Source organism: Medicago sativa, chromosome 3 (assembly GCF_051527215.1).
Source record: "Medicago sativa cultivar Bolivia chromosome 3, Bolivia_mono, whole genome shotgun sequence".
In the NCBI taxonomy this organism is placed as follows: domain Eukaryota; kingdom Viridiplantae; phylum Streptophyta; class Magnoliopsida; order Fabales; family Fabaceae; genus Medicago; species Medicago sativa.
In genome coordinates this window covers 71,461,515-71,489,300 of record NC_140751.1, presented here as the reverse complement: position 1 = coordinate 71,489,300, position 27,786 = coordinate 71,461,515, and the positions used below count along the sequence as shown (strand labels likewise).

The following is a 27,786-nucleotide window of genomic DNA, read 5'->3' as shown; positions in this document are numbered from 1 at the left end:
GGCGTGTGTTGTAAAATCGATTAATCACGGGGCTCAGATTTTGAGTCTCGGACGTCCAAATGACAATCAGAGATGGTTTTGGGATCCGCTTAGGGAGAGCGGGTTACATTATCTGGTTTACCTGGGCTACGCCACTGTGCCTCATGCTTTGCTGATGACTCTATGCGAGAGGTGGCATCCCGAGACCAACACTTTTCACATTCCCTTGGGGGAGATGGCTGTGACTTTGGATGATGTCGCATCTCTTATGCATATTCAGATTGAAGGGCGGATGTTGAGCCATGGGAAGAAGATGTTGAGACATGAGGCAGCGGCACTAATGGTGAGGCACTTAGGTGTGTCGCAGGAGGAGGCGGAGAAAATTTGCGGTACAGAGTATGATGGGTACATTAGTTATCCGAAGCTGAGACAATTATATACGACGCACCTTGGTAGGGCTAACATATTGGCGGATACAGAGGATCCAGCGGAGCTGCAGGAGTTCGAGAGGGTTAGGAAATTTTGTGTGAGGTGTTATCTTTTATATCTTGTAGGATACTTGTTGTTTGGTGATAGAAGCAACAAATGCATCGAGTTGGTCTATCTGACAACCATGGAGGAGGGCTACGCGGGGATGCGTAATTATTCCTGGGGAGGGATGACACTGGCATACCTATACGGCGAGTTAGTTGAGGCCTGTTTGCCTGGAGACAGAGCTCTTGGGGGAAGTGTGACACTGCTCACTGTAACAAACTTATAAATGTGAACCTTAACTTTTATTTTTTTGTTATATTTTCGTGCGTAATAATTTATAAATGTGATTTGTTTGGTTTGTGCAGGCATGATTTTTGGCGCATTTTCCTGGCTTTTTCAGTGTTGATCCCAACACCGACTATATTGAAAACTATCCGGTTGTGGCGAGGTGGAAGCTACAGAAGGGTCATGGAGAGGGGCTGACGTATCGGTCATTGGTTGATCTTATTCAGTTTGATGACGTTATCTGGATGTCGTACGAAGAGCACATGGAGATCCAGGCATTTGAGGAGGTTTTTTGGTATTCAGGCTTGATTATGTGCGGTGTTCGTAGGGTGTACCGTCACTTGCCCGAGAGGGTTTTGAGGCAGTACGGATACGTCCAGAGCGTCCCTAGACATCCGACGGATGTTGTAGAGCTGCCACCGCCTCAGATTGTGCAGGCATTTGTTGACTTCCGCACTCACACGCTTAAGGAGCCTGATTGGGGTGAGCCGACAGGAGAGTAGACATGGCGTATGAGGGAGGGCTATGTGTTATGGTACACTAAGGTATCTCACCCTCAGATTTTGCCACCTCTTCCAGGAGATCTTCCGAGGCCAGCAAATGAGGAACAGATCATTGCAGAGCAGTGGGAGCGGTACGAGGCGAGAAGCTCGCCTGATACCTATGACATGGTTAGCGGCGCTGTTGCCTACGCTGATGCGCAGATGGGTCAGGCGGAGCTCATGAGCCCTCAGCAATGGTTTCAGGCCATGAGCGATGTTAGGGAGCAGATCGCACCGATATTGGCCAGGAGGCGAGGCCAGAGGCCGAGGAGGCAACAACAGCAGCAGCATCAGCATGACCAGCATCAACAGCAGGAGGAGTAGGACATTATGTTTTTGTTTATTACTTGTTTTTAGTTATTGTGGGATTTGTTGGTTGGTTTCTTGTAAATTATCATGACATTGCTTTCTTGTATTTCGATGACATATTTCTATGACATTTGTTCGTTTTAGTATCATATTTTCATTTTCAATTTTGTTGGTTATTTTTGCTTATTAACTTCATGATTTGGCATTGAAACAATGTGTTTACAATGTGTAAAAATACATGTAACATGTTCTGCCTAAACTGGTTCTGCCATTTTATGACATACATGACGCATCGACAGTTAACTGCCGAGTGACATTTTCGTCTTTTACATGTATTTCTCAACCAAACCATATGTGTCAACAGCAATTTTCACCAAAAATAACAATCCAATCATACCCAAAGTCCAAAGACTTGATTTAGAATACAAATACGTTAAAAAGTATCATCTCTATTTTTCATTTATAAATTTAGAAAAATGTTAACTTGTGCCCTCAAGGCACAAGTTAAGAAATTAAAGATAGAAACTTTTTGTTGGAAATTGTGCATTTAATGTTCTAGAAATTTAAAATCTCCTCTTTTCAAGACATAATTTATTATTTAATTCTCTTTTTAGAATCTTAACTTGTGCTACGAAGAAACGAAGGTACTACATTGGTTTTCAAGACATAATTTTTAGTTATTTTACCTTCGTTTCATAATTGTTGCTAGATATTTTATGAAACGAAGGTACTACATTAATAATCCAATCTAGTTAACGAGGAACATGTCTTATTGTTCTGCGGGAGAGAGACGGTGTGTCGGGGAACTCTGTTTTAGAAGATTCTTTGAAAAGTGGAGTTCCATTTTCACAAACAAAACAGAATCTTTCACCTCACCGTTTTGACCAAACTCACTTCTTTTCCATATTCCATCACCAATGTTTCCACCACTGTCATTCACGACAAAAACAATAATCACAACAATATTGGAAACAATTGTTTGAGGAAAACACGGTAATGACACGGCCACCATAAATATAATTATTCAATCTTAACCACGCTTGCTCATTTTCTGTGTTTGCATGAGTCATACATCATCTACGTGCAACCGTAACGATTAATCCACCACGTCGAATAAGCAACAGATGACAAAACCTTCTATAAAAAGATTAGTACTTGCATTCATCGATTGAATTCGAACTCAGGATCTCTGATTAAATTAGAAAATATCTTAAGAAATGTTAACCGGCATCTTCGAGGCACTGATTGATTAAAGATACCGTTGCCACGAAGCATTGATTAAATAACCAAATATAGTAATATGATATTGAAACTTTATCCAGTCAACTCCTCAAAAGTTTGAAAAGTGTTATTTTCTATTTAAAACTTTCTTTATTTAGTATCCTTAACAAGTGTCCCAAAGACACCTATTATCATGACCCAAATATCATATCTTTTACCATCTGATACAACCAGTCTTAAGTGCTTGCTCATAAAATTACTACTGCATGTTTACATTAATTTTTATTTAATGAGCATCACAGCAACTAGATCCAGATTTCAGGAAATAATAATATTAAAACCCATTCCAAATGGCGAAAAGCCCCAAAACCAGGCTTGCATTCCACTTATCTATTCATATCTTGCATGTGGGAGTCACATAAGTGTTAAATAATACTAGTGCATAATACTATATAATACATGCATTCATGCATTTAGAGTGAACTCGGTATTGAGGAATTAAGTGTAGCTATCATCAGAAGCAAAATGAGAGAGGATGCATTCAATAATTTTTAATGTAAAACAGGTCATGAATGAATAAATGACTATATATCACATGCATTTATTGAGTAGACAATATTATCAGAACCAATCTTGTCTTTCTCTGTGATAGAATGGCATTAATACAATCATGTCCATCTGCTTAGATACACACTATATTCATCTTCCTCAAAAGAAGAAACAGTATATTCATCTAATGTCAGTGACCACATTAAATTTGCTCAGAATTACAGACATTGACTGTTGAACAAAGGAAATGTCCTATAGTAGAAAACGAAAATGGTTACTTGCAATATCCATGCCACATTATAAGAGAGTAAGAGATTGTGAAAATCAGTCACAATGGAAATTAGAATGTACATAACTTTTTATTAACTTCATGCAAAATAATACAACATTTGCTGTCCAAGCAGAGTAGAGCAATGCAATTGAGTTCCCAATACAATACAATGTGACATCACAGTTTTCTGACCAACATGTTTGTTGGATAAAATAATAAATAGTTTACATAAAATTACAATGAATTGATCACTACTATACAGTTTTGTATTGAAATACACAAGGAAGATATGTATAATAACTAAAATACACAAAAGGAACATGTTATATAAGAAAAATAGGGAAAGAGAATCAAGAATTGGTATTGGAATTGGAATTCATGGGTAGTTGCAGAGAAGGTTGATGATCATTTTTCTCCAAAGATATCTGATTGGCAAAGCAAAGAAAAATAATCATTTCATATGACAGTATGAAGTTATTGATCGAGTAGAGTAAGAAATAGGAACATAGGACTAAAACCTTGGAGATGACTTTAGGTATATGATGCGTAAACTTACCAAGAGAATATCTTCATCAGTACCAAAGGCTTTTCGAGCTTCTTCTAAAGACTTTGAAGATATCCTTTTACGTTTCCTGATAAATTTCAGGGAATTTTGAATTTATGAAATTAACTCTTATTGTAGGATCATAATCAGAAAAAAGAACTAGGAAAAGGTTTGTTCACTCAAACAATATGCGATATATATTCCATACACAAAGCAAATTATTTAGAGAAATGAAATGCATAAATAAAATTGACTAATGTCAATGGTTTTGTTATCCTTTGATATATTAGCAAATTCAGCCACGGTAAAAAGGAACTTTAGCTATTATGAATGTACATGTAAGATAGTAGGTAGCTTGAATCAATAGGCATTGTTACGCAAATGTTTAAGTATATTTACATGGATGTTTTTTTTTTTTTTTTTTGAGGGGTACATGGATGGTGTTTGTAATCCAATGTTTGTATTGTAAACATATATGTTTATGGGATGGAAGAACGGTTTGTATGCAAATGCTACTAAACTGATCAATATGTTATTTAATCAAACGTTTGGTTACAGAATCAGAACACACCTACACCTTCAGCTGAACATATGTATTATTGGAAGTTTCATTAGAAAATTCGTTTGACGAAAGTTTTTTCTGAGGTTCTCTAAAGTCTAAAGTTTCAAATTTCATATCATGAATTATTGTTTGTTCGACTCATATTATAGCCAACCAGCACACGAAAGCCACACATTGCCAGAATTCAATCATGCCACCACAAAACTACTTGTCGGCCTCTCTCGAGTCTGTTATGAGTCTCACATTACAATCGATATCTGGTATGAGTAATGGGTCTAAGTTCCCCTAGTGATATGCCTTTGTTTATGAAAATTTCAGTCTCGGTCTTATTTTCTTTCGTATGAGGTCGTCTGCAGGGAGGGATCAACAAGTCAAACAGATCACATCTCTTTTGCAGTTTTGCTTTTTGAAGGACCCCATCAATTTCTCTAAAAATCTTAATAGTAAGAATTTATTGGACTAGTACTCAGTTGTTAAAGCCAGGCTTCTTAGCCAGAGACTTTACGATCATTCCATAATCCAAGTTGAAAGTTGACGATTCACTAAGGAAGAATGGGTGAAAGTTGATTATCAGTTACCATCCTTGATTTGGAAATCTAATGATCCGTTGCTTCTAGTTCACTACCGCACCAATTAATCTTGTTATGAGATTTGGAAGAAGGGTAAGTGTGTTTATCCTATCAATATTCACGTCTCTATTTCATCATTTAGCAAGCAACACTACAAATACATGATCATGTGATTTAATACCCTATCTGAAAAAAGCTCAGTCTACCATTCAGCAAGTGAAGATGATTATAACTGAGAGCACTCAAAAGGTACTGGATAAACTAGATAAAATGTACAAGTGTTTTATTCTTCATGGCTTACATAGGGATTTTGAAATATTAGAAATGAAGTTCTAGCCAACTCTAGTATTTCTACTATGGAGCTGATTTATAATTTATTCCAAGTTCTTTTGACCAAAGAATCTCTCAAGTCAGACTCTCAAATAGGTTCTGTTACTATTTTTAACACATCCGGATTGTGCAATACGAGGACGAAGACATGGAAAGGGTGGTCGTGGTAATTATCCACAATGCTGTAATTTTAAACAGACAAGACATAAGGAGATGGATGTTGAGAAAAAAGGATGACCAAGGATGCTTTCTTTAGTATTGTCTCATTCTCGATACTTCAATACGGTAATTCCTCAGTTCGATTATTTCAGTATTGGATCGTGGATGCTGGAATATGGTGTATAAGTCTAAATTACTGGTAAGCCTTCCTTTTTCTCATTTATCTCCCACAAAACTCCTCATTTCACGACCCTTGCGGATGGTTCAAATGTATTGACACTTATTCCTTTACCTCCAAACAAAAAATTCAGCGGGACAGGTCTTCACTATAAAAGCAATACCTAAAGTTATAGCGGATGGTCTCAAGACTCATCTTGTGGCCAAAGGTTGCACTCAAAATTTTAGCAACTAGACATAAAATATGTGCTTTTGCATGGAAACTTGCTAGGGGATATATATATATATAGCAACCCCCAGGGTTTGTTGCTCGAGGGGAATTAGGTCTCTTTTGAAAACTTAAAAATATAATATGGTCATAATAATCATCTCTGAAGATGGTTTGGGCGGTTCATTCGAGTCTTTCAAAAATTTAGAATCATTAGAAGTGAAGTGGATTGCAAAATATGTTTTAAGTAATCATCTGATTTGTGTATCTATCTTGTGACTTATCTGGATGATATTATCATAATAGGACGTGATAATAATGAGATTCAGCATTTAAAGGACCATATATTTCGTCAGTATGAAACAAAAAACTCGGTCATTTGATTGAGACACTTTCTTGGGAATGAAGTTGCTTAGTTAAAGTTTATAATTTCTATCTCTCAAAGAAAGTACGTTTTTGATATTCCTGTTAGACCAGAAAACTAAACTGTAAATCAATATACTCACATGCATGATGGATCTAAGTGTTAAGCTTCTTCCCAAGTCCCGACCAAGGAGATTTTTTTCTCATCTCCAAGTAGATATCAAATATCAATTATTAATGGCAATGCTAAATTATCTAACTAACCAGACTAGACATTTCTTTTGTTGTCAATATGGTAAGCCAATTCCTTAATTCTCTCGAGTTGACCATTTGAATAAAGTTGACAATTTTTTTTGATTCATTGCAGGATCATTAAAGATTATTGTACAATAGTAACGAAGGCAATAATGATATTGTTGTCTATACTATTGCAGAGTGGGTTAGAATTTAGATCTCCGTAGGATATATCTGCCTCAGGCTACTGTGTTCCCTTTGGAGGAAATCCCCATTTCATGGAAAGGCAAGAAACAAAATGCAGTTCTTAAGTGTTGAAGCAGAATACTTGACTATGACTCTTACTACGGTGAACACATGTTTGTAATGACTCATAAAGTAGTTAAAATTTTGTGACATTGGAACTTTTTGTATTGCATCCAGCTTTCCATGAATGAACCAAACATATAGAGATTGATTGTTCTTAGAATATGGGTTGGGCCTAACTCAACCTTACTTTTGGCTTGTGAGGTTAGGACTTCCCCCATTTATAAACACTTGTCCAGACCATCTCTCATCCAATGTGAGACTCATAACACACCCCTTCATGCCCAACACTATTGGGCTTGGTGCCTATGTATAAATGGTGAGTGGCCCGATAGCGGAAACCTGATAGCAAGTGGCCCCACGGATCTTGGAGGAGGCTCTGATACCATCTTATAATTTGAGTTGGGCCTAACTCAACCTTACAAAACTGGCTTGTGAGGTGAGGACTACCCCCACTTATAGCACTTGTTCAAGCCATCTCTCATCCAATGTGAGACTCTTAACAATTGTTATTTGGTTCATGAGAAGATTGCTCAAGGGATATTAGCACACCCAGTATAAACCCAAGTGATCAATGGTCAGTTTGCTTACCAAAGCTCATTGGGGACAAATTTTTTTATATGGGATGCAAGTCAGATGCGTTTAATCTCTATGATCTAGCTTGAGGGCGGAATAGAATTTATTTTTTGGGCCTAAATCAATACCAAAGGCTTGCTCATAGAGTGCAGGTTGCTCCCCACTTAGAAGTTAGAACCATTGTTCAAAAGATATCACTATCTAATGTGATACTGCTATCATCCCTTCACATCCAGGGTTGAACATCTTGGGTGTGATGTTTGCATAACAGGATATTTGTGAGTAGCCAAACAAATCCAAGATAGACTTTGATACCATGTTGAAGTTATGATGTTTTTTAGATAAAGAGCGGACAAAGACTAAAATTAGCCATATTTTAGATAAAGACTAAAAATATAATCAAATTGCCAATTAGACTATAGTCATATTTTTGTCTTTAGTCTTTCTCTCCTCTCTTTATCTAAACCTCCATAACTTCAACGAGGGTGATTGTTAGAAATTGAATATCTCAACTATTGTAGCTCTCTCCAAGGTTCATGCATCATAAGATTCATTGTATCTTAGGAAATTGAGTTAGCTTAATTACTCTGTTCGAAAATTATATTTTTTTGTATATAAATATGTGTGCGTTCACTCACTCAAGCATTGGTCTCACTTGAGTGATTTTAATAATAAGGGTAAAAAATAAATGCACAATTCATTCCTTAAGTTATAAGATATCACACAATTAGTGGAAAGAGGGAAAGGAACATACCTAGAGCTAGCAGGATCTCTAATTTCAAACATATCTGCTCCAGCGTCAAAGCCACATATCAACACATAGTGACCTGTCAATAGAATATTTATACTCGATAATTAACTTTATCAATTGATAAATTTCAAAATGTTAGAATGAATACTACTAATTGATGTATACCCTTTTGGGTATTAGATACTTGGTATTTGAAAGTTACACCGGAATCAAACTAATCTGAGTCAAGCCACTAAAAGAAGAAATCCTCTACTAACATCTATTTTTTTCCATCCTAAAGACTTAAATTTAAGACCTCATTTAAGAGTTACCAAAACTCCCCCCACCCATAACCTAGATTGAGAAATGAAATATAATAATTTATTGATATATTTGTCTAAACTTGTTATATCAAGTCTGCGTTAACTAAATGCTAGATACTTATATAGCATAACTGCAACACAGTAACTTTTATTTAAAGAATGCATACGAAGTGCATACAAATAAGTTGAGGCAAAAATATGAATGCTCACCTGTGTATTCAGAGTCATTGCTCAAGGCGCCAGGAATATGAACATCTTGCCGAACATAACTGAAACAAAACCTTTTCAGTAGTAGATAGAAATGCTCACAACTAAAGTACAGAAGGAATTATAAGAAAGCTCTACCTTAATTTATTCTGATCAACTAATGCAATGGCTATATATTTTCCAGACAATATGAGAAAGGAAATCTCTTTTTCACTAATTGACCTGCACTGTAAAAAGATGGAAACGTTTGTTGGCGATTTATACAGAAGCAACAAAGTCGTAAGCAAAGAAAATGTCTCCAGAAAGAAGAAATGAGAAATAATGGTAAAGTTCTGCAAATCAATTTCTTCCAATCCAAATAAATTTGCCAGAGAACACCATTTTAAAAGCTGTCTAATTCCTAATCCATCACACTCAACGTATGATGGATAAGTACGACCTATGAAGCACGAACACTCCTCGGACTAGGCGTGTCCCAGTGTCGGACACGTATCGTGTCCGACACCGACACGACACCAACACTTGTAATTACACTGAATTATGTGATTTTGTTAAACTATTAGCCGTGTCGGCGTGTCGGTGTTCATATCGTGTCTGGTGTCCGTGTCCGTATTTGTGCTTCATAGAGTATGACTGATTTGACACCCTTAAATTATTTCCGACCAAGATGAACGCAAAAATTAAAGTATAAAACATTAATTGAAAGAAATTACATTATGTCATTTTCTTCTTCTTCTCCAATAGTGACTGTTAGGAATAGAATAGTGCTTAATTAGAGTAGTTAAAGTAGTTAAGAGTTGTATACTCTTATAGAAATTTGTTAGTTAGTTGAGATTGTTATAGGGTTGTTAGTTAGTTGGTTAGTTGAGGTTGTTATAGGACTATTTGTATAAATAGGAGATCACAATGTAGAGTTGATCGTCATTGAGTATTGTAAACATTGTGAATAGAGTGGTAACTCAATTGTGAAGGGGAAACCCTTGGAGGAGAGATTTCTCTGCTATTCTTTCGTATTTCTTAATAAACGCGGTCTTTCTTAGGAATTCAATTCTTGGGTTCCAAACAGTGACAATCTAACAACTTCTTAGAATTATACATGGGGGATACAATAGAAATGGTGAAGCGTACCTGTATATCAATTCCAGCCTCCACCGCATCCTGAAACAGCATATCCACTCTTTCTAGATCATTAGGCAATTCCTCCTTCACAGCATTAAAACAAAATCTTATCAACCTAGGGTAATAGATACACAGCACCGAATGAGTGCTGAAGAAAGATCTCTCTGGTGAAGTTCTTTCCGAATCTCCAACAAACCAATATCAAATGTAAAAAGCATAAAACCAACATATCATAACCTATAAATTGGTATCCTTTCCAATCAACTGATTAGTTGGGAAACACATCCGTAAAAGCTAGTAATCAAGGGGAGAAGCAACAATCCACCAAAATACTTCACCAAGCATCTCATACTGCTTGATGTGGGACTAGGACAAGTCCTATCATAGCACCTTCCCTTAGAGCCGAAGTTTCGGCGGATGCACTCAACGAAGTTTTATCCAGCCTTTATGGTCAGTCCCTCCGTAAGTAGCCCTTTCTGAGGGACTGACAACCAGCTATGATACTAATTGATAAGTATCGAAGCACATGGAAAACCCTCCCTTAAAAGCTGGCTATTAAGGGGGAAGAACCAAACCACTTAAATACTCCACCGAAAAATCCCATACTACTCAATGTGAGACTTGCGCACCCCATAATACCCAAGTCCCAATCACCAACAATGATTATTAATAAGACCTACAACCAAGCAAAGATACATTTTGGGTAAAAACGAAGTCATTTTTCTTTTAAAACTGGTGAATCACCTAACCATGTGCCAAATGTTCTCTTTGATGCATTCTTAAAAGATTATATTTCCAACCCACATTTCAAATACTCAAAAAAAACTTATATCTTCAATTTGTTTAATATAAAGACATGAGTCTGCACTGTGCAAAAACATAATGAATTAGAATAAACTTCCATTTGGTGCTCAGAACATCTTTGGAACATCAATTTGCTACTTGAAAGATTATTACATCAATTTAATCATCACATAATAATTCCGAGGCATCAAAATATCGAAAAGTTAAGTTTGCAATCCCCAGAAATTAACCCTATAAGAAAAAATTGGGTGTCACCCAAACATTAAAGAGCTTGTAACCACCTTGTAAAAGGATTCACCACAATAGTTTGGGTTTGCACCAACTGTCACTGTGAAGTAGGAAAAAGTAACAGAAAATCTTTGTAACAAATATGCCAAGTCAACAGTCCAAATGCTGCAAAACAGTAGTCAACAGTGAGAGAAGAAGTCAGAAGTCTATCATATATTTTCATATAGAATTATGATATTCATCTTGATATTTTGGGGTGAGGGGGTGTACATGATATTAATCTGTTTTAGTATTTTATTCAGACAACAACTGATAGGACTCATGATCATAAAAGCCAAATTGGAGAGGGAAGTGCCGAGTTGGCAAGTTAGTTGGAGAGATGGAAAGAGAATACACGTGAGAGGGGGTATATAACGTGTGAGAGGGAAAAAAGGAGTTAGTAACTCTTTTGGGTTAATTTTCAGCTTTGAGCTGGACAGAAGGTTTCATTCTTCTGAGGAGCATTGCTCTGGGGTTGCAAGAGAGATCTCTTGCAATACATTTTCCTTTATTTTCCAATTAATAATACAATTTCCTCTTCATTTTAATTCGGGTTCCTAACAACAACCAAGCCTTATCCCACTAGGGTTGGCTACATTAATCAAATTACGCCATATGTTTTATCATAATTCGATTCAGACCAACAACACTGTTGTTGGCACTTGACGACATAACCCAAAAAAGTTAAAAACCATTAAAATTAACAAAGAATTTGTTTATTCTCCTATTTCTCTCCTGCTTTGAACAATCTGTTTGCACTTTGCTTTTTAACTCAAATCCTGGACAGTGGAAGCAAAGACAAAAATCATGTGCAGAACCAGACTGTGTTAATTCCTATACTTTCGATTTCCTATTTACATACTATCAATATATGATGACCAACTTTAAGTTGGTTTCTGAACTTTTACCAGCGATAACAAGGATTTTGTCATTTTATGGTTGGTTTAGGTACTTTCCAACTAACATAAAACCCACTGGGTTAGGGGAACAAAAAAAAAAAAAAAGGAAATCTAAGTCCAATGAATTGAGTAAGGAACCACATAATAGTTCTAACCACACATCTCGACTCTAAACCATAAGAAAGTAGGTCTATGGATCTTTTCCTCTTATAAAGTCCTTACTTTGTCCATTATTTCCAGTGCAGGATTCCTATACTCACCTATAACTCAAACTGGGCTTCCTAGCTATCTCCCTCTCAAGTGTGAGTATTGCACACAAACACATTGTAAAGTAGAAGCCTTTGATGCATTCAACGTTGTCACCAAGAGCGAAGCCCACACCCAAGAGCCAGATCTCCTCCAAACTGGGCATTGACGCTCTCTTCACACTTGTGCCAACTCGACGATTCGCTTTAATATCACTTGTCGAGTAGGGAGCCAAAAACACCAGGGATATCTACATTCAAACACGACCATTCGCTTTAGTATCACTTGTCAAGTAGGGAGCCTAAAACACTAGGGATATCTACATACAAACACCCAAAAGCTCAAACTTTTAGGAGAGTTATTTTATGACAGGATAGCAAAGCCTTTATGAGTGGTCAAAAGTTAATTTATCGCATGATATTGAAGACTTTCATGTTGAACTCGAGCACAATATAGGGGCCTGTGCGTTATCAACAATTCTAACCCGAATCTCAGAGCCTTTCTATGAGAGGTATGAGATATGTCACAAAATCACTCAGGTATACAACTGCCTTAACTTAATAACTCAAGCTTTTGGGATAGTTGGTTCTTGACAAACCTTTACCAAAACAATGTATCACATATATTAACAACAACAACAATGGTGTATTATAAAGTAATAATATAGATACACGATATATTAAAACACATAAAGCAAGATAAGATGATCATATTAAGGTGATAAGGTGGGAGAGAAATGTATAATGCAAGTGACAGTTATGGGCTAAATAAACTAAAGTGGAAGGTGGAAGGCTGATTATCTGTAATATTAATATAATAAGAAACCCTGGTCAGAACATTTTAAGAAACCCATTATCCATGTATTTAGGCCAGAAAATTTGATGATAACGTGGTCCAAAATGTAATGTAAAGTTAAATAAGTAACCCTGTCACCTAACTAACATTTTAAGATTTTGTCAATAGTTTCAATTAAATTAAGACATCGGTGGGGGAGAGGAAAGGAGAAGAGGACTAAAGATGTACTTGCATAACCATGGTCTTGCAGTGTATACTCTCACAACTTTGAGTGGAACTCACAGCGAGTCCCCCACATGGTTGTTGGTGTGCGTACTGCCTACTACAGGAACTTCAATATTCTTAACCTATTAAAAATGTATGAACTATACTTCTTTCGTAGTTGCACTGGACATAGTCATGTGTATATCATCTAGGATCTTAAAGGATGCCATATAACAGTAACGAAAATATCGAGGCTTTTATAAAGTAAAAAGACCTATTTGTGCGGCATAGTTCAGCCAGTGCTTCAATATCGAAGTTGTTGACACCAATAGTTTTCAGAACCATTTCTACACAAGCAAGGCCACAATCCCATGTATATATTTGGTTTATTAGTGGTACCTACAAGCATGATCGGGAAGAACTTTACTAACAGTATGTATAATGGATACAAAATATTTACACTTTGCAGAATAAAAAATTTCAGCCATTAATCACATGCACCTACTTCAACGAAAAGTGAACGCCGTAACGACGGAGGATGGGAATCTGCGTTACATGATGAATGCTGAAACAGGTATGATTCTATCGTACTCAAATTTTCTCCTTTTAATTCTCTTTCATCTTCCGTTTTAAGAATCTTGTTGAATAGCAGGCATATAGGCCACATCAATGACCAAATTGAATGTGTACAACGTTTACTTCCAAAAAGGGTTCAGAAAATCAGAAGAGTCCAAAGAGGTATAAGCTGTCCTTGTAGTGTATGTAGAGTCCCAAGCAAATTGATAGAGTTGCAGACTTGCAGTATATACCTACCTACAGCAGCATTGACATAAAAATTATTAGAAGTCATGTATATAATTCTTTCAAATTCTTTGTAGTTAGGAACACCAATTTCACCGAAGGCCGCAAAATAAGAAATTAAGAGTATATTTGGATGAATGAGTTTGGTGCAGCGAGGGATAATTTTTCATCTTAAATTAACATTATTCTTATTTGAAAATTGAAAAAAATTGGGGATTGACAAGAAACCATCCATTCACTATGTATTCAAGTTTTTAAACTTTCAATATTAAAGTCTAAAAATGAAAAACAAACGTCCCTACCCATTCCTCCAACTTTTCTATGAGGATCGTCCAAATTCAATACAAATTGCACAAAATCAAACATAAACGGCCTTGAAAAGCTTCCCAAACTTGCTTTTACACGAGCAAACATGATTTTAGTTAAAAAAAAAGTATCATGTTTAGCTGTAATGAGCAAGAATGAAGTTTACTTCTTAGAAAACGTTTGATTAGAATCTCTATCATGTAGCTTTTGTGATAGGTTGTAGATATTATACTCGAAGTTTCATAACAAACTTTCCTTTCAGAAAGCAAAAGTTGCTTATAAATGTGACTAGAGGGATTAAATCCCTTTATCTTAAACCCAACATTTTCAAGTAAATGTTTGAATTTGCGGTGAATTCGATAAAATCATGGCGTGCTTATTTGATTTTAGCAAAAGCTACGCTCCAAAGCTACAATAAAATCACATACCGACACTGTAATTTTGTCAAACTCACCGCGGTTTTCAAACATGCACTAAAACCTTCCAATGTTAAAATTTCAAATGATAAGAAATTGTATATCAGCAAAGGAATCAATGATTGATTTGAAACTAGAAATCAGCAAATTTTTAACACAAGTATAAATGCAATAAAATTTCAACAGTTTCATCGAGGTAACAACAAGATTATGATTTATGATTATCGAATTGGATAACAGAAGTAATTGATATATCATAAGCGAATTCAAACAAAAAAATAATTAAGCAATAAATGTATGAACGAATCAGAGATGAAATTGAACGTACAAGGTTGAAGAAGGCGCGTGCGCGTGCGCGTGTTGAAGCGGAGACAGACAGGTTGTTCCAGAATTTTGTTGAATTTGATGATGATTTTCCTTTTTCTTTTTTCTCTCCCTTTTCTACTCTCCTATTTTTTTTTTTCTCTCTATTTTCTAAGGTCAAATTATGATTATATACTAGAGAAAAGACTGCCGGTCTATTCGTCTTTCTGCTCATTTTATTGCGTTAACGTTTGAAAATTATGAACGGTGTTTTTTTAATGAAATTTTGATTTTGATTAAAACTAAAAATATAACAATGATTATCTATTTCAATGACACCCATAATATAACAGAAAAATATAATCTAAATTCTTTTTTTAATGACACTAACAACAATCTTTATTATAGAAAAATTGTTTAAAAGTATAATTGAGATAATTAAAAAATAAGTATAAATATACCAATCTAGTTTGTTACACTTTTTAAATGATAAAAAAAACAGACATATATATATATATATATATATATTCATATTGTGTTTGTTACATTTTTTTATATTTAATTTATTCTTATCTATTTGTTACATGTATTATTTATACTGAAATTGAGGGCATTTTTAGAAAGAAAAAGTCAGTTCAAAAAAGCCGAAAGGTGTTATTTTCTTTTCTTTATATATAGTATAGATACTCTCTCCTATCCTTTTAATAAAAGATACATTAATCAACCAAAGTTGATGTTTTTGATTTATAAATCAAATACATCAATTTTTGTCTCTTATAAAAAAACTTGAAAAAAGTAACAATTTATTCTTGATGTATGTAATTGTTGTTATAATGTACTATACAAATCGATGGAAGAAGTATAAATTTATTTATACTTTGAATTTTGAATTCCTCATTTATTCATCTTAAAATGTGAATTTTAACCACCAGCTACTTGACAAAAAAAAATATATTGGCCCTTTGAAGATGTGAAATTCTTCTGCTCCACAATTTTTTTTACTAAAAAATGCATTAATTAATTCAAATTGGTAGAATGCATCGAACGACGCAAATTCAAAATCGTTAAAAATAAAAAAGAATGAATCTAAACAAACTTGTAACACTCAAGTTAATAGTATACAACAACAAAATGCCTACAAATATGACAAATTAAAGTTATGAAATACTTATGCCTTTGGATCCTTGAAGTTGAAGACACAAAAATTGTTGATCGAATCTGTGTCGAATCAAAGCTAATATTAAATCTGAACCGAACTAACATCGTAATAAGACGATAAAACAAAACAATGTTACACCAACCAAAGAACAAACCAACGTTCCTTCAAAAAAAAAAAAAAAACAAACCAACGTAGCACTAAGACGACAAAGTTATGAAGAAAAATGTAAACATATATTAAAATCACTTTTTTTTGTTGACAAAATATATGAAAATCACTTAAATAAAAGGAAAAATATATGAAAATCACTTAAATAAAAGGAAAAAAAAAGAAGATAAATATAGGGTTGAGTAACTGATACATTAGAGAGTGATGAGCAGCAGCTTAAAAAAAAAAAAATACATGTCAATTCTCTTTTCCTACTGTGGCAAACTATGTGAATTTGCTACATCAGCAAATCCAGATCCCATTATTAGCTATATGTTGAAATATGATTTTGGGTCTGTTTGGTAAACACCAAAAAAGAGCTTTTAGCTCTTAGCTTCTAGCTTATAAGCTCATTTGACAAAAATAGCTCTGTTTGGTAACACTTTTTGACCATGAGCTTATAGCTTATTTCACGAGCTTATAAGCTATTTTTCAGAAGCTATTCCAAGTAGCGTTTGAGCTTATAGCTTATAGCTTCTCATATTTTCTTCCACTTTTACCCCTATTGTTTTATCTAAAATCCATTTTTACCCTTTTATTATAATTTAATTCAAACCTACAATTTCCTAATATACATCCCCCGTTTTTTTTTCCTTCAAAAAAAAATCCCTCGTTTTTTTTCCCTAATAAATATACATCCCTCATTATTTTTTTTTTTGACAAATACATCTCTCGTTATTATTTATCTCACTTGTCTTATGTTGCTGACAATATATATACCTCCATTTATCTTTTGTCTTATGTTGCTGACAATATATACCTCCATTTATCTTCTTTTTTTGACAAAATACCTCTATTTATCTCTCTTGCCTTATGTTGTTGACAAAAAATATATATACCTCCGTTGACAAAAAAGTATATATACCTCGTTATACTTAAATAAATTTTTTAGTGAATAAAATTTAATTTACAATATAAAAGATATATTAAATTTATAAATTTCAATTACTTTTTAAAAAACAAAATTGAATTAAGAATTCCTGAATATTTAAATATCAAGTTATATAAACTTTATATTTTGAATTAATAATAATACACTTTTATGTCATTTTACATTTATCAGCTAGTTAAACCGCTAATTTTACCAAACACTTCAACTAGCTTATCAGTTATCAGTCATCAGCTAGCTTATCAGCTAACATATCAGCTAAAATCTATCAGCTAACTTATCAGCTATCCGCTATTTTTACCAAACAGAGCCAAACATGTATGTGTTAAAAGTACACACAATACATGTCAATTCTCTTTTCCTTAAAAAAAAAAAAATACATGTCAATTCTCCTCTAAAAAAATACATCTCAATTCTCTAAAGTCATGATCTCGATTCACATGCAAAACAAAATTCTAGGTTGGATCTAATTTATATAAATATTTTTTATACCGTCAGTTAGCAGTATTTAATTTGAATCATAATTGATAATATAAAACTTTTTACACCGTGTCAAAATTAAACTCGTTGTTGAGGGAAGGTTAGACAGCTTATTCCTCATTTTGACATTTCTCAAAGTTGGATGGATGGATTCACGTCCACACAATCACTGTACAGCTAGCTGGTGGGTGACCAACTATTTGGCAAGACTTAGATTGTGCAAATCTCATAAGTCTTAATTTAGTGTGTTTTTAACATTTGAATTTAATAATATTTGTGAAATTTTAGTTTTACTTTAGAGTTATTTTATTATAAAATATTAGTTTTCATTTTAGGACAAATAATAAAGAAAATGAAGAATTTTCAATATCAGAAAATTGAGCACGACCCTAAACACGACCGTATGCATGTGTAGAGAAAAGAAGGAAGAAAGGAAGTTGAGCATGGTCGGTGCACCCTTCAAGCAAGACCGTGTGCATTCTAGAATATAGGAATTCGAAAAGCTGTGAAAGAGCATGACATGGAGCACTGATAAGTGCTCAAAAGTATTATTTTCATTGAGTTAAAAGAGGCATTGTGGTGACTTGTTATGCAAGTTATCTTAGGAAAAGCTACTAATTGTTGTGTTTTATACCATTTATGCTTTACATGCCTCATTCTACCAAACTTATGCAGGAAATGACAAGCAAGGAACAAGAAAGAAGTTTTTAAACTCAAGGTAGCACGCTTAAGCGACCTCAGCTCGCTTAAGCGTCCAACAGGGCCGAGAGCAGCTTTGTGCACGCTATTGGCACGCTGCTGCCACGCTTTCAGCATTTGAAGAGCACGCTTAAGCGACCTCAGCTCGCTTAAGCGTGACAAATGTCGAGAGCACCTTTCTGCACGCTTTCAGGACGCTGTTCATAGTTCAAGCAGCACGCTTAAGCGACCTCAACTCGCTTAAGCGTACTAGTTCCAGAACCAAATCGCCGTTGCACGCTTTCTGCACACGTTTAGCACGCTTAAGCGTGCTCATCTACTTCAGAAGGAAGATATTTTCCCAGCTTATGTGGCAGCACCCCATTGGTCAACAGAAGATATTTTGTGTAGCACGCTTAAGCGTCCTCAGCACGCTTAAGCGTGCAACACGTATGCTGCCCCATTTAAATAGAATTTTTCCCTCTCTCTATTACCATTCACTATTCCATTAGATATTTTTTATACATTCTAAGAGAGAGGTTAGAGCTATTTCAAAGAGAGAAACACAAAGCAAGTGGTTTAGGAGTAGATTCAACCCTAGATTCATTGAGACATCAAGGATCCTGGCATGGAATCTTCATCTTTCCTTCATCCTTTGCATAGTTTACATGTCTATGTGTAGCTATCATCTACTCTTGTAGTTTTGAGGTAATCAAACAAGCTATTATGTAATCTTTTGATCTTTTAATATATAAGGTTCTAGCTTAATGATTCAATATTGTTGTTATTCTTGTTCTTAATGCTTTCAATGAGATTCAAGATGATTTGGACACGAACTCTTGAATCTATGACTAGAATAACAATCTATCTTAAGTTATATCACTCTTGACAAGTTTGTAAATCTTTGATAATCACTTTTAATCAAGAACTTAATGCTTTCGGACATTTAATCAGGCTGGACACGGTCGATTAAGTTATCCGATCGACTTTATTATCGTTTAAACGATTTGGACACGAATGTTTAAACGATACTTTAGAAATAACGATATCGCTTTGGACACGAAGGATATTTGTAGAAATGATTGTGATAACATTGGTTATAAAGCTAGAATCCGTTAATCGATTGAGAGATTGCTGCTGTTATGCTTGGGTGATATCTTTAACCGCAAGCGAAATAGTTCTATCTCTTCTCGTTTTATTTTATTGTCGATTAGAAGTAGTTTTACAAACAAACAATTTATATCCAAACCCTTAATGTGAATTATTGTGAAAACGCTTATGATTAACGCAACTCCCTGTGGAAACGATCCTACATTATACTAACGTGTATATAGTTTTATGACATGTAAAAATCTTACATCAAGCACGACCCCTAAGCACGACTGTGCGTCCTGTGCAGTCAGAAAATGATTGTTACAAACTCTTGCAATTCTCTAGTTTAAGGCTTGTAAACCGAATTGAATGTCTTGTCTATAATTTTTGACTATAAATAGGCCTCATATCAGACTTGAGAAACATCTTGGAATGTTTGTGAACTTACTCTAAGTTGAAAGCAAAGTTTTACATTGTTATAATCTATTTGTTCTTATTTTTCTGCACTTTATATTTCTTGTTCTTTACTTTTCTGCTCTTTACATTTCTGCACTTTACCATTCCAGTTGTTTATTTTTATGTCTTTACATTTTAATCTCTTGTCTACTATGATCATGAGTGAGTAGACTTTTGTAGTCTTGGGATTGTTGGAATAATCTAATGATTGAATCATATTCAACCCAAGTCTATAATATGTTTTATAAAAAATCATTTTCTAATATAATCTCATCGTTGTTAAAGTTTATAACAAATATCAAACGAAGAACCGAGATGTGAAGTTTGATATTGTTATTTAATCATATCTCAAATATCAAACGAAGAACCAAGAGGTAAAATTTGATATTGGATCAAATGAGATTAGTCAAGATAAACAAAACATGAGAATAGTTTTGTGAGTCTTGGGATAATAAGGCGCTTAAAGGGTCTCAATGATAATCAACCGTGAGAATAGGCTTGATTATCATTGAGATACATTTATGTATTTTGAAAGGAAACATAAAATCCCAAAGAACACCTTGTCCTTAGAAATGATTCATTATAAAATAGAAAATAGATAGGGAATATTTAGAATTTAGCATTATGATGAAATCAACAATCCCATGACGCTTTTTATCTAAATTTTAAACCAAACAAACATGGAACATAAAAACTTATTCCTTTTCGGATAAAAAAACTAAAAAAATAGATTGGCAATCGCTTTAACTCCATGTGGATCGATGCTCTTTTTACTACTCAATAGAATAATGTACTTGCGGAAAGATATCAAGTTTTTTGCATCGTTGCTAGGAAATTAGTGATATTAATCAATTTTTTTGGTACATGTTAGACTGAAATTTTTCTTTTATTTTGCTACTTCTAGATTCTCTAGTTTTTAGAATGCGAAAAATCAGAAATCTTAGAGATTTTGTTGAACTAATTCCTGAGATTGAAAAGTTCTTTCATCAAAGTTTGACCTTGTAAGTTCGTGAGATGAAGTTAAAATTCTCTTAAAAACAGTTGAAAGATAATAGGCTTAATTGCAGTTTTAGCTCCCTAACTTTTTCAAAGTTGCGATTGTGTCCCCCTAAGAAAAAAAACTAAAAAACTGCCCCCTAAGTTTTGCAACTGTAGCAGTTTTGGCCCCCCAAGGCAAAAAAAAAAAAAAAGACACGTGAACCTCACTTAGGGTCCCATGTCAGCGTAGACCGAGTCAGAATTGGCCTTGGGGGCCAAAACTGCCACAGTTGCAAAACTTAGGGGGCGGTTTTGTAGTTTTTTTTCTTAGGGGGCCAAAATCGCAACTTTGAAAAAGTTAGAGGGCTAAAACTGCAATTAAGCCAAGATAATAATTGTGTCACTTAATTAAATATTTTAATAGCTGTCATAATTCAAAATATTTTGGTGACCACCTTCATTATATTATTTTAAGAAAAAAGTTTTTAAAGAATAAATCAAATAATAAAAGAATCACACACTTAATACTTTTTAGTAACATACTATAAATGTATGATTTTAAAAACTAACAGTAAAAATTATAAAATTCTATCAGAATATCTATGTGCAAGAATATATACAGAATAAGACTCTTGATACATCTATATTAAAAATAAAAATATATTTGATATATAATCCAATCCTCTCACACCAATAACATCAGTTAAACTATTTTATATATTGTTTCAATAAAAAAAAAAGATATTTTAGATAATGTAAATTTTATAAATTAAAAGTCATAAAAGATCTTGATTTTCTATATCCTACATGGATGAAATGGAAATAAAATGACATTTTACAGCTAACAAATGTCAGTTGGGAATCAGTAAGACAGTAAACAAAAAAAGCAAGTATATAAATTGGTCTATATATGCAAAAACTAACAAGACATTTTTCACAACAAGAAAAATCACAAAAAGTCTCCGTGAGCATAGCCTAGTTGGCAGAGACATGCATTGTTATATGCAGGGGTCGGGGTTCGAACCCCGGACATCCCATTTATTCACCTTGAAAAAGGTGAATTATATCCACTAGACTACTTGACAAAAAAAAAATCATAAAAAACAAACTTTTTTTTTTCAATTTTCTTTTGCATTAATTTTTGTCACAACACCATGACTAGAAAAAAGGGGAAACTTGCTTTCATTGTCAACGATGGTGCAAGGAAAGCAACATACAAGAAGAGGAAGAAGGGTCTGTTGAAAAAGGCTGACGAACTAACCACCCTTTGTGGAATTAAGGCTTGTGCTATAATTTATGGCCCTAACGAACCTCAAACTGAGATTTGGCCATCCCCTTGGGGAGTTCAAAGTGTGCTATCAAAATTCAGAACAATGCCTGAACTGGAGTAGAGCAAAAAAAATGATGAATCAATAAACTTTCATGGAACAAAGGGTTTTGAAGGCTAAAGAGTGGGTAAAGAAGCAAACGAAAGACAATAAGGAGAAAGAGATGACAATTCTCATGTTTCAATGTCTCAGTGCAGGTAAAATTGTGCACAACAATATGTCAATGGCTGATGTGAATGATCTTGCTTGGTTGATTGAGCAGAAATAATAAGGACATTGGTAGAAGATTGGAAGCAGGGGACATTGGTAGTGATAATATTGGACAAAGTCAAAGTCAAATAATCATGACGATTCCAACTTCAAGCCAAGTCCATCTTCAAATGGCACCACCACCACCACAAGTAACACCCATGAATGATGAAGTTGCAATGATGGGTCATGACCATGTTGGGATGACTAGGAATTATGCTGACATCATGCAAAGACAGTTTTTTATGGATTCAATTATGAATGGCAATAAGATGAGACAATTCCATTTGGTCGTCCTGATGATGTCAATCTTCAAAATCGATTTTGGCCTAATTTATTACCTTGAATGAGATGTTCTATGTCTGTTTTGCATACATTTTGAGGTGGATCCACATCTTTATTTCCTATGTGTGATTTAGTCATCTTGTTTGGCTTAAGTTTCACATGTTTATTAATTTATATAATTCTGAATTAATATTCTATAAGAAAGTTTATGTACTGGTTTGATTGAATAAAAGAGTCTATTTGCTTGTGGCTTTCAAAACCTTTGCAATATTTTTACTTCATGGCCCGAAGAAACATGGTTCAAATTCCATCTGAGAAAGTTGTAAAATGACCATTGGTATCGCTTTATTAATAATCATCTAACTTTATTTTCTCTTCTTTTCATTTTATTTTTTTTCTCCATATTTCCTTCATCAACCAAACAAAGGTTAAATAAAGTACGATGTCCTGTATTATTTTTTCTCAAGGACTAAAAGTTACCTTTATTTTTCTAAGAGACTAAATTTGGTTTTGCAAAATTTCTCAAGGATTAAAATGAGACTTCACTATTTTATTTGTATATTATGTGATTTTCATTGATTGTAATGAAATACTATTTAAATTTATTTTTATCATATCAAATTTTTGAAAAGGTTGTTTATGTTATTTTATTTATACACATTTCTTTTCAATCATAATTTTCATATCAAACTATAATATTTTCTTTTCATTTTTTTGTCTTTCCTTTATCAATTAAACAAAGTGTAACGCATGTAGAGACTAACTTGTTCCGTTTAGTTTTCTTAGAGATTAGAAAACACTTTTATTTTTGAGAAACTAAATTAAATCTTGCAAATTTTCTTATAGACTAAAATGAGTATTCACTCCAAAATTTATACTCTAGTTTCAGTTGACATAAAAAATAGACTTCACTTAATGACATATAATCATAATTATATTTTTACGCACTAGAGTTTTTTTTTCCCTAAAAAAAAACTCTAGTACGTAAGAGAGGAAACGAAGATGATCCATTCATGTATTTGTAGTTTCTGGTTTTTAAATCTTATAAAAACATGTACACATTTTTAATTACATGTTTGAAATTTGAAATGATCAAATGGATAGAAAGTCTTGAACCACAAATTATATTTCCATCCCTAATTGACCAAAACAATTCTGGTAATCTTGTATCACGTGAAAATAATAAATTCACATTTATGAAACCATCTTGATTTGAATTTCTTTTTGGCTCGGTAAATGTATGAACTACTATATATTACTAAGTGAATGGAAATCATCATATTGATTTGGAGGTGGTCCATGCTATGCTATAATGTTATTATTATTATCTAATACGTTTTTGTCACGAGCAGGGTTCATTTGAATTTTGAACTCAACCAATTTTCAATAAGTATATTTGTATTCTTACTTTGTAGAGAATTCAGCCACCTTGATACAGTTATTTTTTTGAGCAGGTACACAAAAGTTAAGCTTTACAAAAAGCAAGCAAAAGTCAAGAACTAACGGCACCTCTACTTTCATAAACGGATATATTAACACTACCTTTTTTGCTTTACTTTTAGTCTATTGTCGAAAACAATGTACGAGTCGTTTTTAGCCACTCTCACCTTTTGATCCCTATATGGTGGAATGTGGATTCTTAATTTGGTTTGTGCAACTTATCTTTTACTAAACGAACAAAAGTGTTAATTTTATCTTACAAGAAAAAAAGGGTTAACTATAATAAGCCCTTTAAATGATTTAGATGACCGTCCATGTGATAAGTGATGATCTTCATATCCGTTTGCTTAATGACATAAAACAAGCTGCATGGACCAATTGAATTATAGAATGTGAAATAAATGGTAACATTACTAAGCTAAAAAAAAATGGGTTAAATATGTTTTTGGTCCCTATAAATATACCAACTTTTTGTTTTAGTCCCTCAAAAATTTTCTATCTTCACTTTTGGTCCCTCTTTTAAAGTAAACTCATATGTAGAATACATATTTTTGAATAAAAGTTTGCAGAAAAATTCATAATATTATAAGAATCCCTCCCAAAAAAAATTAGAATTTTTTAACAAAACATGAATTTAATATGAATTTTTATATGTTTGATGGTTAAAAATTCATAATTAATTTATGTTTTGTTAAAAAATTCTAATTTTATTGGGGATTTTTTTTTTACAATATTCTACACATTTATGCACAATTTCATTAAAAAATACAAAAATTAACTTAAAAATAGGGACCAAAAGTAGTGATTGAAAATTTTATAGGGACTAAAAGTTGAAGGAAAATTTTAGAGGGACTAAAACGAAAAGTTGGTATATTTATAGGGACCAAAAACATATTTAACCCAAAAAAAATCCGATCTTTATATTACACTATAGTTAATCAACTAGAGTTAGTTAGATAGGTTGTCAATTTGGTTAGGTAGTTAAGAGTTAGTTACACCGTCTCACTCCTATAAATAAGTCTCTCTATTGTACCATACCATTTACACATTCTTTTATCAATATATTTATTCTACTAGGAATCTCTATGAGTATCTCCCACATGAATATTTTATGCTTGCTTCTTGCTGAACACTGTGATCTTTGTCCCTACAATTCAATGATTCATAATATGGCATCAGAGCGATACTCTTGGGATGAAGATGATGATGCTTCCACTTTCAGTTCAACATACGACGAAGATGAAGAATCTGGCGGTGATGAAATTCTCACAGCTTCCGCACAAATTTTGAAATTCCCAGCTTCACATAATGAATTTGTTTTCGGCAATTTCGATTCTCCAATAATTTCGGTTTCCAACACTTCAATTGAACCAGAATTTGATGGATTCTCCATTAAGACTAGGGAGATTTCTTGTGTTCTCGTTACTTCTTCCAGCGACATCGTCGATGACGACGATTTTGTGTTTGTTGTTCTACAAGATGATGAGAAACAAAAGGTTCTTGAATCTGAATTGAAGACCCACGACTCTGATTTCATTCATTTGAAGTGCCAGAAGATCTCGTCACAAGTTTACCAGTGAGATTGTGTAGCTATGTTTACGACATCGTCACTGTGAGGTCTTTCACCTCTTGGTTCTTCGTTGGAAAACAATATGAACAACTCATTATCTCCTAGTAGAGGGTTGCATCAAGGGGGTCCATTATCTCCATCTATTTATTCTATCTGTTGAAAGCTTATCAACCATAATCTGGAAAGTAGAGGGTCATGGAGATTTTCATTACATTAGCACTTTTTGGAATGCCCATGTTGTTTCTCAACTCATTTTTGCAGATGATTGCTTACTATTTTCAGGGTAGTGAAAATGAGACGCAACTTATGAGGCACAAATATATAAACATTTAATTTTCTTTATCCCGAGACAAAGTAGGGATTGAAATGTGTACTCACGATGAAAATTGTTGTTTAGCACTTGCAAAGACTTTCTAGTTCTCTCCATCATGCTTGGTTGAAGTAGGGCAAGCATTTAGTATGCATCATGCTACACCGTGGGGGACTGATATCTAATTGGACAATATGGATTTTGGGCTAGACTCAAAGAAAGTGGTGGATGATTTTCAGTGAGGCAGCAATGACATTATCGAATTTGGAAGCATTATAGTTTGAATGTAAGCAGAATTTTAATTTATTTTTTCAAACTTTCATGTCGAGTTTAATCAGAGACAAATCAATGGTGTCGCTCACACTATAGCGAATATATCCCCATCTTTAGTTATCTCTCATTTGTTCCTTGACGTACCACCTTGTATCTACAACTTGATTTCGAATAAAATGTTATAAGCTAGTCCCCTTAAAAAAAGACTACATTACTACCTATTTAATTTCCATATCTATATTATCTTATCTATTTAATGATTAGAAAAAAATGGTTAAATATATTTTTGATCCTTATAAATATTTTAACTTTTCATTTTAATCCCTGTAAAAATTTCTTCGACTTTTACTCCTAATTTTTTTTTCATCACCTCTTTTAGTCCCTACTTTTAAGTCAATTCACGTGTATCATTTGAAATTTAATTTTTTTACGGTCATGTTTAAAATATAATAAGAATCTCTAAAAAAAAATAAATGATTTTTTTAACACAACATGAATTAATTAAATATGAACTTTTATGATTTTATTTATATAGAGATTCTTATAATATTCTAAACGTTTATGCAAAAATTCATTTGAAAATTTGAAGGGTACACATGATTTGACTTAAAAGCAGGGACCAAAAGTAGTTATTAAAAACTTTCAAAAGACTAATAGTCCCTTGAACAAAAAGAAGACTAATATCATTCATTGTGTAGTAGGTTCGAATTCCATTGGCACCATTCTTAAGTTTTGTTTAAAAATTGCTATAATGCAAAAATCATGGTTTGAAATAAGATGGAAATAGACAGGATTGGTCTACAAAAGCCTACGAGTTTCCTTCAAAAAAAAAAAGAGCCTACGACTTAGTTTACTACAGGTCATACCAGACTTTTTACTTAAACAGAGAAGATTTATGCTTTTTTAGAAACTCATTTAGCTTAAAAGGTCAGACCACTGACCATTAAAAAAAACCTTTTAGGCTTATTAGGCCGACCTACTTAAGTAAATATGAATAATATTATATTTTGTACATTGAATTCAATTATAAATTCATTAACCTTTTCATTTATCCAAGCTTATTAGTATAAATTAATTTTTCACAGATTTAAATGTATTTTTTTAAGAAGCTCAATTAATCCACCCAAAATGTATTATCTAAAAGTATTATTATAAACTAGAATTGAAATATGATATAATATTTAATTATTTAGTCACGTTCTCTAAAAATTCATGTTAAATACAAAAAGAGAGTTTAATCTCATTGATATATTAGTTCGCTAGTCTATTTAAACTTATACCACATTACTTATTTAAAGATGTTCATATGAAATA

The 27,786-nt window shown here is 33.5% G+C and overlaps 1 protein-coding gene and 1 pseudogene across 2 annotated transcripts; one reads left to right on the top strand and one right to left on the bottom strand.

Moving 5' to 3' along the window:
* Positions 1 to 3,695: 3,695 nt before the first annotated feature.
* LOC146939832 (guanylyl cyclase 1) lies at positions 3,696 to 15,185 on the bottom strand. 2 transcript variants are annotated; one of them, XM_085753372.1, is made up of 10 exons: positions 15,104 to 15,185; positions 13,758 to 14,065; positions 13,527 to 13,651; positions 11,123 to 11,234; positions 10,047 to 10,121; positions 9,057 to 9,145; positions 8,922 to 8,980; positions 8,413 to 8,485; positions 4,187 to 4,262; positions 3,696 to 4,055 (listed from the first exon to the last, which is right to left on the bottom strand). In XM_085753372.1, exons 2-10 carry the CDS (start codon positions 13,917 to 13,919, stop codon positions 3,981 to 3,983), a joined length of 846 nt encoding a protein of 281 aa, XP_085609498.1. In that variant the 5' UTR covers positions 13,920 to 14,065; positions 15,104 to 15,185; the 3' UTR covers positions 3,696 to 3,980. The 2 variants fall into 2 exon arrangements, with proteins under 2 accessions (XP_085609498.1, XP_085609499.1); XM_085753373.1 differs by lacking the exons at positions 13,758 to 14,065; positions 15,104 to 15,185 and adding an exon at positions 12,268 to 12,503.
* Positions 15,186 to 22,171: 6,986 nt separating this feature from the next.
* LOC146939831 (agamous-like MADS-box protein AGL80 pseudogene) lies at positions 22,172 to 23,133 on the top strand (annotated as a pseudogene).
* Positions 23,134 to 27,786: the final 4,653 nt, after the last annotated feature.

Bases quoted from the DNA above. Each gene is read 5' to 3' on its own strand.
- LOC146939832 (XM_085753372.1), bottom strand. From the start codon at position 13,919: ATGTGGCCTATATGCCTGCTATTCAACAAGATTCTTAAAACGGAAGAT. The intron at 8,486-8,921 runs GTGAGCATTCAT...TTCTATTGACAG, and splicing joins CAATGACTCTGAATACACAG to GTCACTATGTGTTGATATGT. The intron at 4,056-4,186 runs GTAAGTTTACGC...TTTGCCAATCAG, and splicing joins CTGATGAAGATATTCTCTTG to ATATCTTTGGAGAAAAATGA.